Below are 16934 nucleotides of genomic sequence, written 5' to 3' on the forward strand. Positions count from 1 at the left end.
TAATGCTGGGAGAATTTTTTTATTCTTGTTTCTTGTTATCTTGTTCTTGATCTGTCTGCTTTTCAGCTGTCTTTTGCTGATAGCTTTCAGTGCATGGTGATAATAGGAATGCTTTAAATGAATATGAGGATTATATTGTATTGTATTGTATTGTATTGTAGTGTAGTGTAGTGTAGTATATTATATTATATTATATTATATTATATTTATTATATTATATTATATTATATTATATTATATTATATTATATTATATTATATTATATTATATTATATTATATTATATTATATTATATTATATTATATTATATTTATTATATTACATTACATTATATTATATTATTATATTTATTATATTATATTTATTATATTATATTCAGTTTATTACAGACTTAGAGCAGAGACCAGAATAAATAAAAATGCTCAGTAAATATGCAATTAAAAATTCTAATATAAAATAATAAATAACAACTAAAATCTATAATAAAATCCAGTCTGTCAATTATACATTGTCTAACTATACTACAGTTACAATCCATAAACTGTGTGGCCCGTTGTAGGTTCAAGGCTAAAGACTAAGCAGCGCAAAGGGTTTGCCACATTTGTTATACAACATCACTATGGTGGAGAAGACACGTGTTTGTGATGAATCCCCAGTGCTGTTGCGCAGAATCTGGCCACCTGTATTGCAGCTGTAGACTGTTCATCCTTAAGCAGCCACTGAAGATAGGTAGTATCGGAACAGCCAGGATACCTAGGATATGTTTGGTTTCCTGACCTCTGTGTAAAAGGAACATCTAAATGAATACGAGGGCCATATAATTGATAGAGGAAACTCCTTGTGACCTTTTCTGTTTATCAAGGCAAACAACCGTGCTTTGCGGGAGAAGATTCTCCAAGTGAACCCTTTGGTCGAAGCATTTGGGAATGCCCGCACTGCTATCAATGACAATTCTAGCCGTTTCGGGAAATACTTGGAAATGATGTTCACACCAACTGGAGCTGTAATGGGAGCAAAGATCTCAGAATACCTGCTAGAAAAATCCAGAGTTATAAAGCAAGCCTTGTAAGTATAATTGGGATTTTTCTGTTTAAAATATTGCTTTTGTTATACATTTGTATAAATGTTAGGGTTCAAAGTAACACCCCCAATGAAAGAAGACTCTTAGGCTTGAGTTTCCTCAAAGTTCCATTTTATTAGAGATGTCATATTGGCACATCTGAGAAAACCCGAATCTGAAAGTTTCCAGGTTTTCCCCACCAAAAAGAAAGTTCAAGTCCCTGCCCAGCACCCACATGTCCATCACATGCCCAATCAGTCACCAGGCCTCCCAGTCACGCCACTCCAGGTGCAGGGCAAGACGTCCTTGACTTTCCGAGAAAGGAATGTTATTTTGACTATATCTCTCACACTCCATATAATCCACCCTCCCAATTTCGAACAGCATTAAAAGTGGCAGGCCTGAAGGCCCAATGCAAAAGATGGCTTCCAGGCCTGACAGGAAATATGTTACCTTCAATTGGAAAAGGTTGGAAACTTTTCAGTATGGTTTTGGCAGTGACGTGCGGTGAGGTTTATGGCTGGTGAGGCTGGTGACGTCATCAGGAAGGTGGGGAATGGGACCACGTGTGCAGGAGGCTGAGGCAGCCTCAGCCTCCTGCACACGTGGTCCCATTCCCTGCCTTCCTGAGTCAACATGAAGGGGACTGTAGAGCGCGAGCTGCAGGACCGCGGAGCGCGCTGCACGGTCCCCTTCATGTTGACTCAGGAAGGCAGGGAATCGGACCACATGTGCCTTTTCCCTTTTCCCTTTTTTTTTCATGATGAGAGCGGTGAGGCTCTGCCTCCCCTGCCTCCCCTGACCGCACGTCCCTGGGTTTTGGCTTTGGTGCATTAATACCTGGCCTGTGTGAATTATTTGGAGAGGCAATTTGCAAAGGAACCATAGCGCACCTTGAAACTCCTGCTTGAAGTGCTGAGGTACTAATCGCAGCCTAGAGATGGCTTCTGTGCAGCTACACATATGCCAAAGCAACTGGGGAGGGCTTTGAAGGAGCTGCCTAAGGGATGCAGTCATCTTGATCCTTGGAATAGCAGATTCCAATATATGATGCCTTCAGTTCATCCAGCACCCTTCCGAATGATTTGAACAGCCCTAATTTGTATATGGAGTAAAACTGTAGAGCTATTTACATTCAGTTGTCAATCATCTTTTTTGCAAAATGGATGGTAGCAAAGTAAATATTCTTTTATTGAAGGTATTTAACTTTATTTTGGTTGAACATATTTGTACTCTATATGCTCTAAAAGAATCTCACGGTGAGTTATATTCTTGTCCAATAAGGGAAAAGTAAGACCTCAAATAAATAATTTGATTTAATACACACCTCATAATAATGGAAACACCTGAGAAATGTGCTTAAAGGACAAAAGGCATGGTTGGGTTTTAAATGCTAAGTTCCAGTTGTGAGAGTAGGAGGACACATCTTTTTTGGGGGTACTGAAAGATAGATTTGTTGGGCACCAGGATGGCATCCATGGCAAGGACAAAGCTGAGAGATATCTGGCAGTAAGGCTCAACTATAAAAGACCTAATGAAAGAAATGCTAATAGTAACTGTTCAGTTCCTCTTAGCAAGTCAGCCTTACCAGATTAAGGCAAATTACTTGAAAATTATTTATTTGTCTGGTTCCCATCTTTCCTGCTGTGAGAAAACAATTAAGCTGAATAGTGAAAGACTGTATAATTTGAAGATAAACCAGAATGTAAGTTACATTTAAGTTAAGTAAATCAGTGGTGGTCCGCAGGACCACGATATCATCACAGGAGGGTCTGAGAAGGCTTGAAGAAACGTTATGATTTAAATCTTGAATTAAGTCTTTGGGATCCGTGGCCATGGTCTGTGGCCACAAAAGGTATGTAAATGGGTTCGTGGTGAAGAAAAGGTGGAGAAACACTGCTGTAAACTATTGGGTTTTGTTGTTGCTGCTCTTAAACACTTATGTGCACTGGGGTGTAATTCTTGGGTTCGATAAGTCCTCAAGTCAAGTCCGGCCTGCAGGGTGCTTAGATCTGGCCTGCGGGGCTGCCCTGGAAACAGCAAAGGACTGGCCTGTGGTGCTTCTGCCAGCAAAAATGAGCATCCCTCCCGAGCTCCCTTTTCATTGGCAGAGGGTTGCAGGAGGCTGTCGTAGCCGAAAACGGAGCTCAGGAGCTGTTTTCACTGGCAGAGCGCTTGGGCCGCCACAGGCGCCCCTGACAGAAGTGACGCCAAGCTAGCCATGCCCACCCTCTCTCCCCGAGGTCAAACGCAACCCTGATGCAGTCCTCAATGGAATCGAGTTTGACACCCCTGTTCTAGATGGAGAATAGGACTCCATCACCTCAATTATAGAGCAGGGACCTGAGATTAATGGATTTTGCAGTCTGGACATCTGGATTTCTTTAGGTATAAACATATGTGGTTTGGGGGAACTATTGCTTCCTGAGACTGTTTTATATACTAGTTGAATCTCTCAGCTTAAAGGTAACGTCTTAAATGTATGCTATATAGTAATTCTTTTTTGTTACAGAGGCGAGAAAAACTTCCATATATTTTACTACATTTATGCTGGCCTTTATCATCAGAAGAAACTTTCTGAATATAAGCTCCCTGAGAAAAAGCCTCCCAGGTAATTTTTGCTGACTTGTGCTTATTGCTAGTTAGAACTAAGTATTAAATAGCTCTTTGTTTTGGTGAGAAGTTTTAAAGTCTGCCTTAATTGTTCCCCTTGTCCTAAAGATCCACTGTAGTCCTCTCATTTATACAACTGTATAGGCAAGAAGTAATGCTATTATTTATATATGGCTTAATTAAGTTAATCAAAAATAAAAAAGTTCATCTAATTATAGTTTTGCCACACTCTCAAATTTAATCTGTTTTCCAAAATGGATTATAAAGTTAATGGTATGTATTAGTATTCTAAACAAACAAAGCCAAATGAATTGTTTTAAATTGGTACATTACTATTTGGGTAATTAGCAATATTAGGCCAAATTTTGCCTTCGGGTATTCTAGGTTCTGATCTCTCATGGAGCTTGTCTTGCTCTCTCCCAACTTTGAGACTGACCCAAAATTTACCTAACTGTATTTTTTTGAGTCCTCATTTTGAAAATGATAGCACCAATTAAAAGGACAGCCTATAATATGCTGGTCGTGATGGTTAGTAATGGGAAAAGGAGGTAAGAATGAGAGGTTAAATGTGTCTCTCTACAGTCTGCAAAATAATGTATTTTCATTTCTTTGCAAGGGCTTGTTCTTCTAATATTGGTTTGCTCGTTAGACTTCTACCTTTCATTTAGAACCTTAAGGCAGCATATATAATAGTATCTCTTCCCATTTTCTCCCAACAATAACCCAGTTAGGTAGGTTGAGCTGAGACAGGGACGTGCGGTCATTGGAGGCAGGGGAGGCAGAGCCTCACCTCTCATCATGAAATAATAATCTATAAAATAATAATATCCACGAGGGAGTTTCATATATATAAGAGGAAGAGGAGGGAGGAGGAGGAGCGCGTGCGGGGTGGTGCCAGCTGGGCAACCGGCGGAGGCAGGAGAGTTCTTGGAAGCGCCAATAACCTTCCTACCTTTGCTGTACTTTGTGCACTCCTCGCGACTGGAATCCTCCCACATACATCCCTGCGGCCAATTCGCTCACACAGGGAGGGACTTCTCCTGGTGCCGTCCACTAGGCAATGCCAACGGGCAACACCAAGGAGTAGGGCCTTCTCTGTGATGGGCCCAACCCTCTGGAATGACCTCCCCCCTGACATTAGAACCACTTCTGACCTCCGCTCCTTCCGGCAAAAATTGAAGACTCACCTGTTCCGATTAGCAGGCCTGGCATAATTACAACTGTCCCTCCTGGCAAATGTATTATTATCTGGTTATCTTAGGGGTTTTTTAATCTGTTGTGTCTGTTTTAGGGATTTAAAAAATTTATATTTATATTAGCTTTGTACAGTTCTTTTAATTGCATTTTAACCTCCTCCAAACTGTACATATTTAATTTTTTATTGTATTTTGTGATACTCTCTATGGACTGTACACCGCCCCGAGTCCCTTCTGGGAGAGGGGGCGGTCTAGAAGCACCAAATATAAATAAATAAATAAATAAATAAATCGACGTCCAGAAGTGGCAGGGGCTTGATGACTGCCATGCGCGGACGGATGGAGGTAGCCAGAGTGGCGCCAAAGCAGTCCGGCAGACGAGCGACCGAGGATCAGGCTGCCTGATCCTCCATCGCTCGCTCGCTTGCTCTTTCATCCGCCCGGACCCCTTGGCGCCACTCTGGTTACCTCCATCCGGCCGCGCCCAGCAGCGATGTCGGCGACGTCATCACGACAAAGTGGCTTGGAGGTGAAGTGCTTTTCAGTGCTTTTCTGTGCGTCTGGCATTTAGGTAGATAGCCGGATGTCCTAAACGCCAGACGCACAGAAAAGCACTAAAAAGCAGCTGCTGTTTGGGAGCACGAGCCAGCGGAGCGCGCTCAGGAAGGCGGGGAATGGGATCACGTGTGCTGGAGACTGAGGCAGCCTCAGCCTCCAGCACTCGTGGTCCCATTCCCCGCCTTCCTGATGACGTCACCAGCCTCACCAGGCGTAAACCTCACCGCACGTCACTGAGCTGAGAGTAGGTAATTATCCTAAAGATTACATTTCTCGATTATACAAGAATATGACAACATCTAGGAAAAGCTAGATATTTATTGAGATGCTGCAATCTGAATTGAACCGATAGGTACTGTATGTTATCATAATATATGCTCACTGATTTAGTTGAAATAATTCTTTAACAAGGATTTAATCTGAGCTCTGGGGCTCAGTCTCAAAATTATGTATAGGTTTATCAAAAGGGATTTGAGTCATGGATTTGACTTAATAAGCAGTCTTATTATTTTACTTTCCAAAACACTACATTGTGAGGGTTCCTCGGTGCTCTCTGAACTTACTTGTTTTCTTGTAGATGTTTCATTACTCAAACTAGGCAACATCATCACCAGTGCTAATAAAGAATGGGGTTTGTTCTCAGTTTATATTCTAGTAGTGGCTTGCCCTATCATTATTGGTGGGGGTGGTACTACAGGTTCTTTGGTTGAGTTGGTTATTGTTGGCTTTTTTGGCAGTTCCTTGACAGGGGTCGTTTACTTGATTGTAGGTCTGATGTTAATCTTGAAGTTAATCTATGCTCACCTGGTTGCTGATTGCTGGTGGGGAGGTGTTTTGGTCTTTTTGTTCCCTTTTTGGCTTCTTTATTTATTTAGCTTATGGCATACAATGTCAAGGAAATCTACACATGCCAGACACAATGCTGTCCTGACAGCCTAGATTTCTAGTTCATTCTGTTTGGTGCTATCCTTGGTGCACTATTGGGGGGTGGGGGCAAACTATCTTTGCATCAATTAGTTAGTGGTGCTCAGGTTACTGGCTCTTCCAGGCTCCTGGATATGTCATCTACTTACCTGATTCATATTGTGGGTTGTATTTGTGGAAGCTCTATATAACTTCTACACATTGCACAATGACCTCTGCTATAAGTCCTGAAAGTGGTTATCCCATGGTTGTACCTTTAATTTGTTGGTAAGTTTGTCCATCAAATTGGAAGTATATGGTTAGGCAGAGGTTTAGGAGATCCATAATCTTGGGTATTTCAATCTTTGTGTATTTAGTTATGTCAGGGGACTGTGAAGCAATATGGTCTTAGATTCTTTCGCTAATTCCAGACCTACAGACATGAAAAGAGCCGCGACATCAAATGAGACTCAGTTATGTATTTTATACAGGTACATTGAAAATGGCACAGGAAAGGTGATGCATGATATTATTAGTAAAGAATCCTATGGAACTCAGTTTGAAGCAATCCAGCATTGCTTTCGGATCATAGGATTTACTAAAGAGGTAAGTGATGACTTTTTTTATACAGTTGCCAGAATAACATTGGCCTTGCTTTAAATATATATATATATATATATATATATATATAATATATATATATATATATATATATATATTGCAGTGGGCAATTGAATTAGTAGAATGGTAGCTGCCAGATCAGGTTTAGATAATTCTATATATGGCTTGTAGAATACTTTTTGTCATTACCAAGTAAGAGTAGAACTATAGTAACAGTAGTGGAGTGATTCACTAGAGTTAGAATTACTAGGGTTAGAATTATTAAACTTGAATCAACTCTGGACTAGAGGAAGAAGAACCAATAACAACATATAAATTGCCCAGAATCACATAATTAATTCTGAAGCCAATAGCAATAATAAAACAAACAATAATAAAAGTTAAGTTTTCTTAATAATGTACAGTAACTGAAAATAAGGCATTTTATCAGGCAACTGTATTTAGGAATACAGTTTAAGAAACTCATCAGTTCATGATCCTACCAGTCTTCCCCGAAATATACTAAATCCCATCTGGTCTTCTCCTCTGATGCACCAGAATCTCTTTGAATTCTGTCTTTGATGCTCACATTTCAGTAGGATATTTCTAGGATCTGCTTGGCACAGTCTTAGCCCATTTGTTTTATTTATTATTTCTTTATTGATTAACTTTGTTTGCTGTCCATCTTGCTGCAAGGCATCTCACAGGCTAATTTCTTTTATGAACAGAAAAACTGGTATATGAAGAATGAAATCGGTATATAAAACTGATATACAGTATAAAGAGTTAAAATAAACATTCTGTCACTGCTCAGAATAAATGAATGAATGAATGAATGAATGAATCAATCAATCAATCAATCAATCGAAACTGGCTATTAAGAAGCTGTCAATCTAACATAGGATTAGAAATAAGATAGAAGTACACATTGAAGTCAAGAAAAAGATTAATGATATGAATCCTCTAAGACATTGAAGTGTGACTGCATTATATTACCACCTTCCAGCTTTTGCAATGACCAAAAATGCTAAGGTGTTGAATGTACATCATAATCTGAGAAGGACAACATGGTTTGATGTGTTTGGATTATGGAATTATATACAAATAATCTGTCCTCAGAATGTATGTGTCCCCCAAAGTGTTGTGCTGATAACCTGTTAAGTTGTATAGCTGTATAGTTCTGACTTTCCTACCATTTTCAGGAAGTGCATTCAGTGTATCGGATTTTGGCTGGGATCTTAAATACAGGAAATATCGAATTTGCTTCCATTTCTTCACAACACCAAACTGATAAAAGTGAAGTGCCCAATATGGAAGCCTTAGACAATGGTAAATATTTTGCTAACATCTCCGAATTGTCCTAATGCAGAATATAATCAGGAAATCCAGTTTCACACCTGGTGGCTAGCGCTTAGCCCCCGGCCCCCCTTTTACAACATCCCTGTCTTTCAGCTGCTGCACTGCTGAGCATTGGCTCAGAAGAACTTCAGGAAGCTCTCACCTCACATTGTGTTGTAACAAGAGGTGAGACCATTATCCGAACAAATACTGTGGACAAAGCAGCTGATGTACGAGATGCCATGTCAAAGGCTCTTTATGGCCGACTCTTCAGTTGGATTGTAAATCGGATTAATACCCTGCTGCAACCTGATAAAAATATATGGCAAGTTAACAATCAATACCTTGCATATTTACTTGTTGATGCCTGCATATCTCTTTTTATTTTACATCGAGAATTTACTTGTTTGTTTTAGATAATGCCTCAAATTGGCTTCCATGCATTTTTGTTCCTGGGACGTTAACTCCAGTGTTTTCAAAAACTTGATTGGGATTTAACTAAGTAGGTAAATGGGATTCACTTGGGTTAAAATCATGTCCTCCTCCCCTGGAAAGATACTAGAAGATGTTTTAATTACATTATCTTTTATCTTCCCCTGTTTTCTTTTTATTATCTTCAGCATAAAGTTAAATTCAGTCCCAATCATTAACTTTTTGTGCTTTACTATGCCTAATACAGCAATCCCAGTGTATCCGCAGTGTATCCCAGTGTATCCTTCGCTCAAAAGTTTAACTAATTCTGAGACCAAAAGTAAACCCTGATTGGGTTGGAGAAGCCTCTCAGCTAAGAGAAAGAAGCTTTGCCACTGGAAGACTGAGTATGGTATATTAGCCCATCAGTCCTCTAATTATACTGCAAGGGCAAGTCAGAAACAACTTTTGAATCTGGTGCCCTTTAGTTTCTTTGAAAAGTATCTGGATCGGTTTCTTTTTCCATGCCAGCAGAATGATTTTTCCCCACCCATTAATTCCAGCAGAAGGGAAGCTAATAAGGATGAATTCATCTTGGCTGGCATGAACCAATATGTCTTTGAGAATGGTAGATGAGCTACACTGCTAAGAACTGCTCCATGGGATAAACAATCTTCCAGATTTGTAAATTTCACTTCCCATCAGCTCCAACTAACACAACCACATGTAAGACATTCTGGAGTGTAGGAATATAGTTGTAATCCACGATATCTAGAGGGCACAGATTGTTAGTGTCTATTAGCTGTTCTGTAGATTTACAGAAGATTTAGATTTAAAGATGTCTAATTTCTAATAAGTAATGCCGTAGTTAAGTTTGCTAGGTAGGGAAAATTTACTATAATGTTTACCTATCTTGGTAAATGCTAATTTGCTTAGAGCGTGTATATTTTTGTATCTGACCATTTCCACACTAGTGATTTATTGTATCAGCATAGCCTATCCACATTACTGTTGTTTTGGCACAATGATGGTTGAATGATCTAGAACCGTGATGGCAAACCTATGGCACATGTGCCAAAGGTGGCACGTGGAGCCATTTGTCAGGGCACGCAAGGGTTGCCCTGTTAGCTGGCCAGCGCGCATGCACGCACTGGCCAGCTGACTTCGGCCTTCTTTTGAGGCCATTTTTCGCTCTCCGGAGGCTTTCCTGAAGTGAGAAAAACCTCTGGAGTGCGAAAAACCGGCCCTATAGGCTAACCAGAAGTTCAGGAACGTACTCATAGGGCCAGTTTTAGCCCTCCTGAGCGTTCAGGGAAGCCTCCTGAAGGCCCCTGAAGGCTCCGGAGGGCTAAAACCATTGTTCTGAGCAAACCGGAAGTTCATTCCCAAACTTCCGGTTTGCTTGTGGGGCCGGTTCAGGAAGCTCCTGAAGCCTCCGGAGGGCCTCTAGGGGGGGAAGGCTGTTTTCTCCCTCCCCAGGCTCCTATAAAGCCCGTGGAGCATAGGGAGGGCAAAAAAATCCATGCCAAAAACTTTGGGGAGCGCTGGTTGTGCGTGTATGCGCTGGGGTCATGCGCATAGGATTATGAGTGTGGCACTCACACGCAAAAAAACCCTGCGCTCCCCCCCGCTTTTGGCACGTGGGCCAAAAAAGGTTTGCCATCACTGATCTAGAAGATACTATAAATCACTGGTGGAGAAATGAACTCTTTTTTTTCTTTAAGGCACTCATATTTTCAATGTTAAGTTTTGTCCCTGAAGGAAATACTTATTCTGTTTAATATCTTGCTTCACAACAGTAACAGCAACAAAATTAAAAAACGAGCATAGGTTCAAAAACTGAACTCTGAATAGGTTATACAGTAGCCTTTTTGGAAATTAAGGAATATATTATAGCATTATATTTGATGATATTATTATTATTATTGTTGTTGTTGTTGTTGTTTTTATTATGTTCATTTTCAAATAGCAATGCTGAAAGTGGAATGAATGTTGGGATATTGGATATTTTTGGATTTGAGAACTTCACAAGAAATTCCTTTGAACAGCTGTGCATAAACATTGCAAATGAGCAGATCCAATTTTATTTCAATCAGCACATATTTGCACTTGAGCAGGTAAGCTTTGATTGACTCGATAGCCCAATTCTGCAGGCTCGGCTTGGGACTTGTAAGACCAATGAACCAAAGAAGATGATTTTGGTATGAAGTTTATGACTTCATCTGTCTTCCGTGAAAATAAATGTTTTCTCAGAAAGGGAAAAAGCTTCCACCATATGAATTTTTCGGACACACGTGCAACTTCTATATACGAACACAATATTGTATGTAAAAATGAAAATATGGCATCATACTTACCAATGCATTTGTAATATATTATTTTTGTATGTAGTTGTGTGCTATTGTGTTGAAGAAAAAAGACTCCTCCCCCCCCCACAAATCAGTAGAACTGAAAGCAACATATGAATTTTAATTATGTGAAAACCAGGAACAAATTAAGAGAAGCGTTTCCCAAATAGTGATTTTTTTTAAAGGTCACTGAGCAGTAACGTGTTGAAAATTGCATGCCTTATTCTTTTCTCAGCTTTGCAACTAGATCAGCGGTGTCAAACTGGAAGCCCGCGGACCACATGAGTCACGTGCAGGCCACGCCTACCCCAGCTTCGCAAAGGGGAAAACATCGTGATAGATCACATAACAGCAATGTGACGCCGCGAGTTTGACCCCCGTCAACTAGATGAATATGAAAAGCCAGACTGCTGAATATAGAATATTCCCATAATGATATTTATGACTTACTAACTTTTGTAATACTTTAGATGGAATATCACAATGAAGGAATTGATGCTGCCTTGGTTGATTATGAAGACAACAGACCACTCTTAGACATGTTCCTTCAGAAACCAATGGGGCTACTTTCTCTACTGGATGAAGAAAGCCGATTTCCCCAAGCAACAGACCTAACATTAGTTGGTATGACCTGCTCAGAAATGTTTCCAAATGGTTACATATATACACAGAAGAAAAAAAGCAAGAGAACAATTAGTATCTTTTATAAAGTTTAAATCCAAGCTGACTGCATTAAACTCTTGGAGTCAATTGATTAAATTGTTGAGTATAATTTTATAATAATTATAGATAGACATCTTCTCTATATAATAAACAGTTATTACTAATGGAAGCAAATGGATTCATATCAGTGGATTCATATCAGTTCAGCTGATATATGAATTCAGCTGATATATGAATTCGAACCACATGTATTGGGAGAAGACAGAAAACACTACTGTAAAAATAGAACAAGGGTAAAATTTTACTTGACATGGACATGGCTTAAGATGGGAACTATCAAGAAAGAAATGGAAGGTTTAATACTGGCTACTCAAGAACAAGCACTACAAACTAATGCCATGAAAGCAAAGATACAAAAATCCAACAAAGTCGAAACTGTTTCACATTTAATATGTGAATGCAGCAAAATTGCACAAACTGATTACAAAGCTAGACATGACCAAGTTGTTAAATTAATCCACTGGTCATTATGTAAAAAATATGATTTACCTGTATCCAGAAAGTCATGGGAACATAGAGTGAGAAAAGTTATCGAAAATGAGAAGGTGAAGATCTTGTGGGACAGAAACTGATTTGCAATTCAAACAATGGGCCATTTTTAATATTTCTAGTTCTTATTATTCAGAAAGTTAAATACAATGTAATTCTTATTCGGAAAGTAAATACTATTGGTTACGTAGAAAGAAGAAGAATGGCCGTTGATATACCAAAGAAGAAAAAAGAAAAAAAGAAGCATTATTACTAGGAAACTACTTGATCACAAGTTATACATTTCCCTTCCATTGTACCCTGACAGATGACTGAAATCAATATATATCTTTTAAACATTCAGAATTGTTTCTGATTTCTATTTATTTTATTCCTTTCATCTATTTTGGTTTCTTTCCCCTTTGAAGCCATACTCCAAATATCTGAATTTTCCTTGCTGAGTAATATATGGGGGAGCCATTCTTGCTTAAATTTAGTTAACTTTCTATTTTGAACCTACTGTAAACCTTTACTTTTGTCATTCCTGTATATTCTACAAGTTTGGTTTCCCAAGCTGATATCATCAGCATCTTATCTCTTTTCCAATGTGAAAAGATTTGTCCTTGCGGCCATCAAAATGGGCCATTAATATTGTTTCCTTTTCTTTAAAACTCACAGATAAATTTGAAGATAATCTGCGATGCAAATACTTCTGGAGACCCAAACGAGTGGAGCTCTGTTTTGGCATTCATCATTATGCCGGGAAGGTAAAACTTATATAACTTGCCCTAAATTAAAAATGCAATAAATGTCCCTTCAACGAATTTTGGATTTTTCTTCCCTACTTAATCCTTTTAATGAGTTTACATTTTAAAATTTAGACACTGTTTTTTACAACCCATGGTATTTGATGGCCCATGATGGCCAATAGAACTGAGTTGGAAGGTACAATTAACTTCAGATGTCCTCAACCATTTGGCAAGGCATTGATGCTAATTCTTAGTTTAAAATATGGTGGTACATCTATAGGTGAAGCCTATGCTGCTACTGGTCCTTTCTCCCCTTATCTGTTTCCTGGAATTGTAATTGTTCCTGTCACTGTCAGTTTCACGAAGTGCCTTGTTTTTTTTAAGGCTGAAGGCCACAATCTTCTCGGTACAGAAATCAAAGCTCCTTACTTTATGGTTGCCAGGGTTTACAAGGAACAGAACATTTTTTTGAAAAAAACTTTTGAAAAGTTCCATTATCAGAGAGCTTTGAACCAGTCTATGCTGGAAGATCTCCGTGTCTGGTACGTCATACAGATATAGGGCCCTCTGCAAAATCAGCAGTGGTTGCAACACTTAAAGTTCAGGAGAAAAACAAGAAGCAAAAAGAGATGGAGAGCAGAGGAGTTTTACTTTACTTGTATAGCAAGTTGTACTGAGATTGCTGATGAGAGAAAATTGTTGTAAGTGTGTGCATATGAAAATAAGTAGGCATAACTATGACTTATTAGGGGACGTGGCTAAGACGCTGAGCTTGTCGATCAGAAAGGTCAGCAGTTCAGTGATTTGAATCCCTAGCACCGTGTAACGGAATGAGTTCCTGTTACTTTGTCCCAGCTTCTGCCAAACTAGCAGTTCAAAAGCATGTAAAAATGCAAGTAGAAAAATAGGTACCACTTTGGTAGGAAGGTAACAGCATTCCATGCTCTTTTGGCATTTAGTCATGCTGGCCACATGACCACGGAAACGTCTTTGGACAGTTGGCTCTTTAGCTCTGTAATGGAGATGAACATCTCCCCCTAGAGTCAGGAATGATTAGCACATATGTGCAAGGGGAACCTTTACCTTTAAATATGACTGAGCACTACACAAAGCCTTAGAGGGAAAAGTTCCCCATCTTTACCTAAAGTATTATGGGTACTTATGGGTGACCGAATCTTATAAGAGCTGTTTCACATTTAATTCCCACGTGTTGTATAGGTTCAGTATGATGCTTATGGCTTCCTTGAGAAGAACAGAGACACCCTTCCTGCGGACATAATGGTGGTATTGAGGACTTCAGAGAACAAGCTTCTTCAACAGCTTTTTTCAAGCCCTTTGACCAAAACAGGTACGGTACATCTGAAGTCTGTTAAAAATCAATGGCTTTCTACCAACCCTGGTGGCGCAGCGATTAACGCATTGCAGGCAATCTCTCCCCACAGCCTGGAGTTCAATCCTGATGGGGCTCAACATTGACTTGGTCTTCCAGCTTTCCGAGATCTGTAAAATGGGGGGCCCAGATTCTTAGGGGCAATATGCTGACATTGTAAATCGTTCAGAAGAGTGCCGTAAAGCATTATGGGGCACTATATAAGTCTAAGTGCTGTTGCTGTTATACAATGCTCTTTTAAAAATTGCTTCTTATTAATTTCTTTTACCCATTTTTCTAAGGGGAGGAATATGAGAAGAAGCAGTAATGTGTGCTCTGTGTTTCTTTCTTATGGCTTATTAAGCATGTATTTTGTGATCATTTTTAAACCACAGGTACAGAGTTTACGATTATAAATGCATTCACTGAAAAAAATCTTATAGTGACAAAGTAAATGCAGCCCTTTAGAGTGAAACCAAGAACAAATAACAACCTGCAAGAGAAATTGTGAGAGGAAACCATGCCTATGGTTTATAAATCCTAGTGATGACAAACCTATGACATGTGTCAAAGTGATATGCCACAGCATTTTGGCTGACGCACCAGGGCACCCAACAACCACTATTCTCAAAAACACACCTGTTCCCACACAATTTTTGGAGGCCTATGAAACCATGCAAGAATGAGGTACGTCTTGTGCAGCTCCTTCAGCCTCCGAAAATCATACAACAATAGGGTGTGTTTTCATGCATTTTCCTGAGGCTGCAGAGACCACAAAAGAACATTCTCCAAAGCCATTCAAGAGCAAAGGCCTTGTGTGACTCAGAGCAGCCTTGGGTATTACACAGGGGCCTGTCAATAGGAAGAAAGCACCCTCTGAAGGTAAGTGGCAAATCCTGTGGAGTCCTGGGCTGCAGGGCAAGCATGCCAATACCTAAGGCTTATGTGGCTTGTGGTACAGCACAAAGTGGCCTTTTTGAGTGGCAACAGTGGTCTAGCACTCTACTTCAAACTAGCCTCAGTGCTGCCACCAATTCTCATTGTTCAGAATGGCCTAAATGGAGGGGTCCAGTGGTGAGATTGAAAACAAATTTCTACCGTTCTGTGGGGGTGGCTTGGTGGGCATGACAGGGGAAAGATACTGCAAAATCCCCATTTCCTACCAATCAATTGGGATTCAGGAGACAGATAATAGATGGGGGCGGGGTGGTCAGAGATGGTATTTACTGGTTCTCCGAACTACTCAAAATTTCTGCTACTGGTTCTCCAGAACTGCTGTATACCACCTCTGGAAGGGTCTGAACATGAATGTCATCTGTCTGTCTGTCTGTCTGTCTGTCTGTCTGTCTGTCTGTCTGTCTGTCTATCTATCTATCTATCTATCTATCTATCTATCTATCTATCTATCTATCTATCTATCTATCTATCTATCTATCTATCTATCATCTATCTAATTTGATCTAATCTAATACCTGTAAAAGTATCCAGAAAAAGACCAAATACGAGAGGATAGAGACCAGCAGTTATAGTGATAAAATATCAAAACATTTATTATATTTCTGTCAAGGGCAGTAAGAACTCTTTACTTCTACAAAAAAAAAAAAAAAAGAAACAAGACTTTAACCAATTCCTGAAGTTTGCAGGTGGCCTTCAAGACATCTTTACTTTACTTTACTTTTACTTTTATTTAATTTATAAACCGCGCCCTCTCCCAGAAGGGACTTGGGGCGGTGTACAGTCATATTAAAACAACAATATAAATACATAAATATAGATAAATATAGATGGAGGAGGTAACATATAAACTGTACAGTAATAATTAAAATTAGAATTAAAGATACATTAAAAACTACCCCTAAGAAAACTATCCCAGAATAAAATGTTTGCCAGGAGGTTACAAATGGGACTATAAATCGGCTAGGCCAGCTAATTGGAACAGGTGGGTCTTGAGTTTCTGTCGGAAGGAGCGGAGGTCGGTAGTGGTTCTGATATCGGGGGGGAGGTCATTCCAGAGGGTTGGGCCCATCACAGAGAAGGCTCTACTCCTGGGCGCCGCCCGTTGGCATTGCTTAGTGGACGGCACCCGGAGGAGTCCCTCCCTGTGGGAGTGAATTGGTCGCAGGGATGTATGAGGTAAGATGCGATCCCGCAGGTAACTAGGTCCTGTGCCATGGAGCGCTTTAAAGATGGTAATCAACACCTTGAAACGCACCCGAAAAACCACAGGCAGCCAGTGCAGCTCGTGCAGGAGAGGTGTTATGTGGGAGTACCTGGTACTCCCCATGATAGCCCGCGCAGCCGCATTCTGAACTAGCTGTAGTCTTCGGGTGCATCTCAAGGGGAGCCCCATGTAGAGAGCGTTGCAGTAGTCCAGACGGGACGTCACCAGCGCATGAGTGACTGTGCGTAGGGCGTCCCGGTCCAATATGGGGCGCAATTGACGCACCAGGTGAACCTGGTGGAACGCCCCCCTCGCCACGGCTGCCACATGGTCATCCATCGACAGCCGGGCATCTAGGAGGATGCCCAAATTGAGTGCCCGCTCCACGGGGGGCAGTTGCTCGCCCCCTATGGCCAGCGATGGAGTCCACTGGTTGA

At 40.2% G+C, this 16934-nt stretch overlaps 1 protein-coding gene across 1 annotated transcript in view; it reads left to right on the forward strand.

Annotated features, from left to right (window-relative positions):
* Nucleotides 1-16934, forward strand: part of MYO3B (myosin IIIB) — a gene marked incomplete at its 5' end in the record, with an annotated part of 314537 nt that overhangs the window by 110614 nt on the left and 186989 nt on the right. Inside the window, 9 exons of the mRNA XM_081955637.1 lie at nt 863-1065; nt 3573-3671; nt 6822-6936; nt 8133-8259; nt 8383-8593; nt 10649-10796; nt 11498-11651; nt 12897-12985; nt 14186-14315. Coding sequence (XP_081811763.1) covers nt 863-1065; nt 3573-3671; nt 6822-6936; nt 8133-8259; nt 8383-8593; nt 10649-10796; nt 11498-11651; nt 12897-12985; nt 14186-14315 — 1276 coding nt within the window. The remainder of the gene's footprint in view (nt 1-862; nt 1066-3572; nt 3672-6821; nt 6937-8132; nt 8260-8382; nt 8594-10648; nt 10797-11497; nt 11652-12896; nt 12986-14185; nt 14316-16934) is intronic.

The sequence above is a fragment of the Natrix helvetica genome (assembly GCF_964273705.1).
Source record: "Natrix helvetica genome assembly, chromosome: 1".
Lineage (NCBI taxonomy): Eukaryota > Metazoa > Chordata > Lepidosauria > Squamata > Natricidae > Natrix > Natrix helvetica.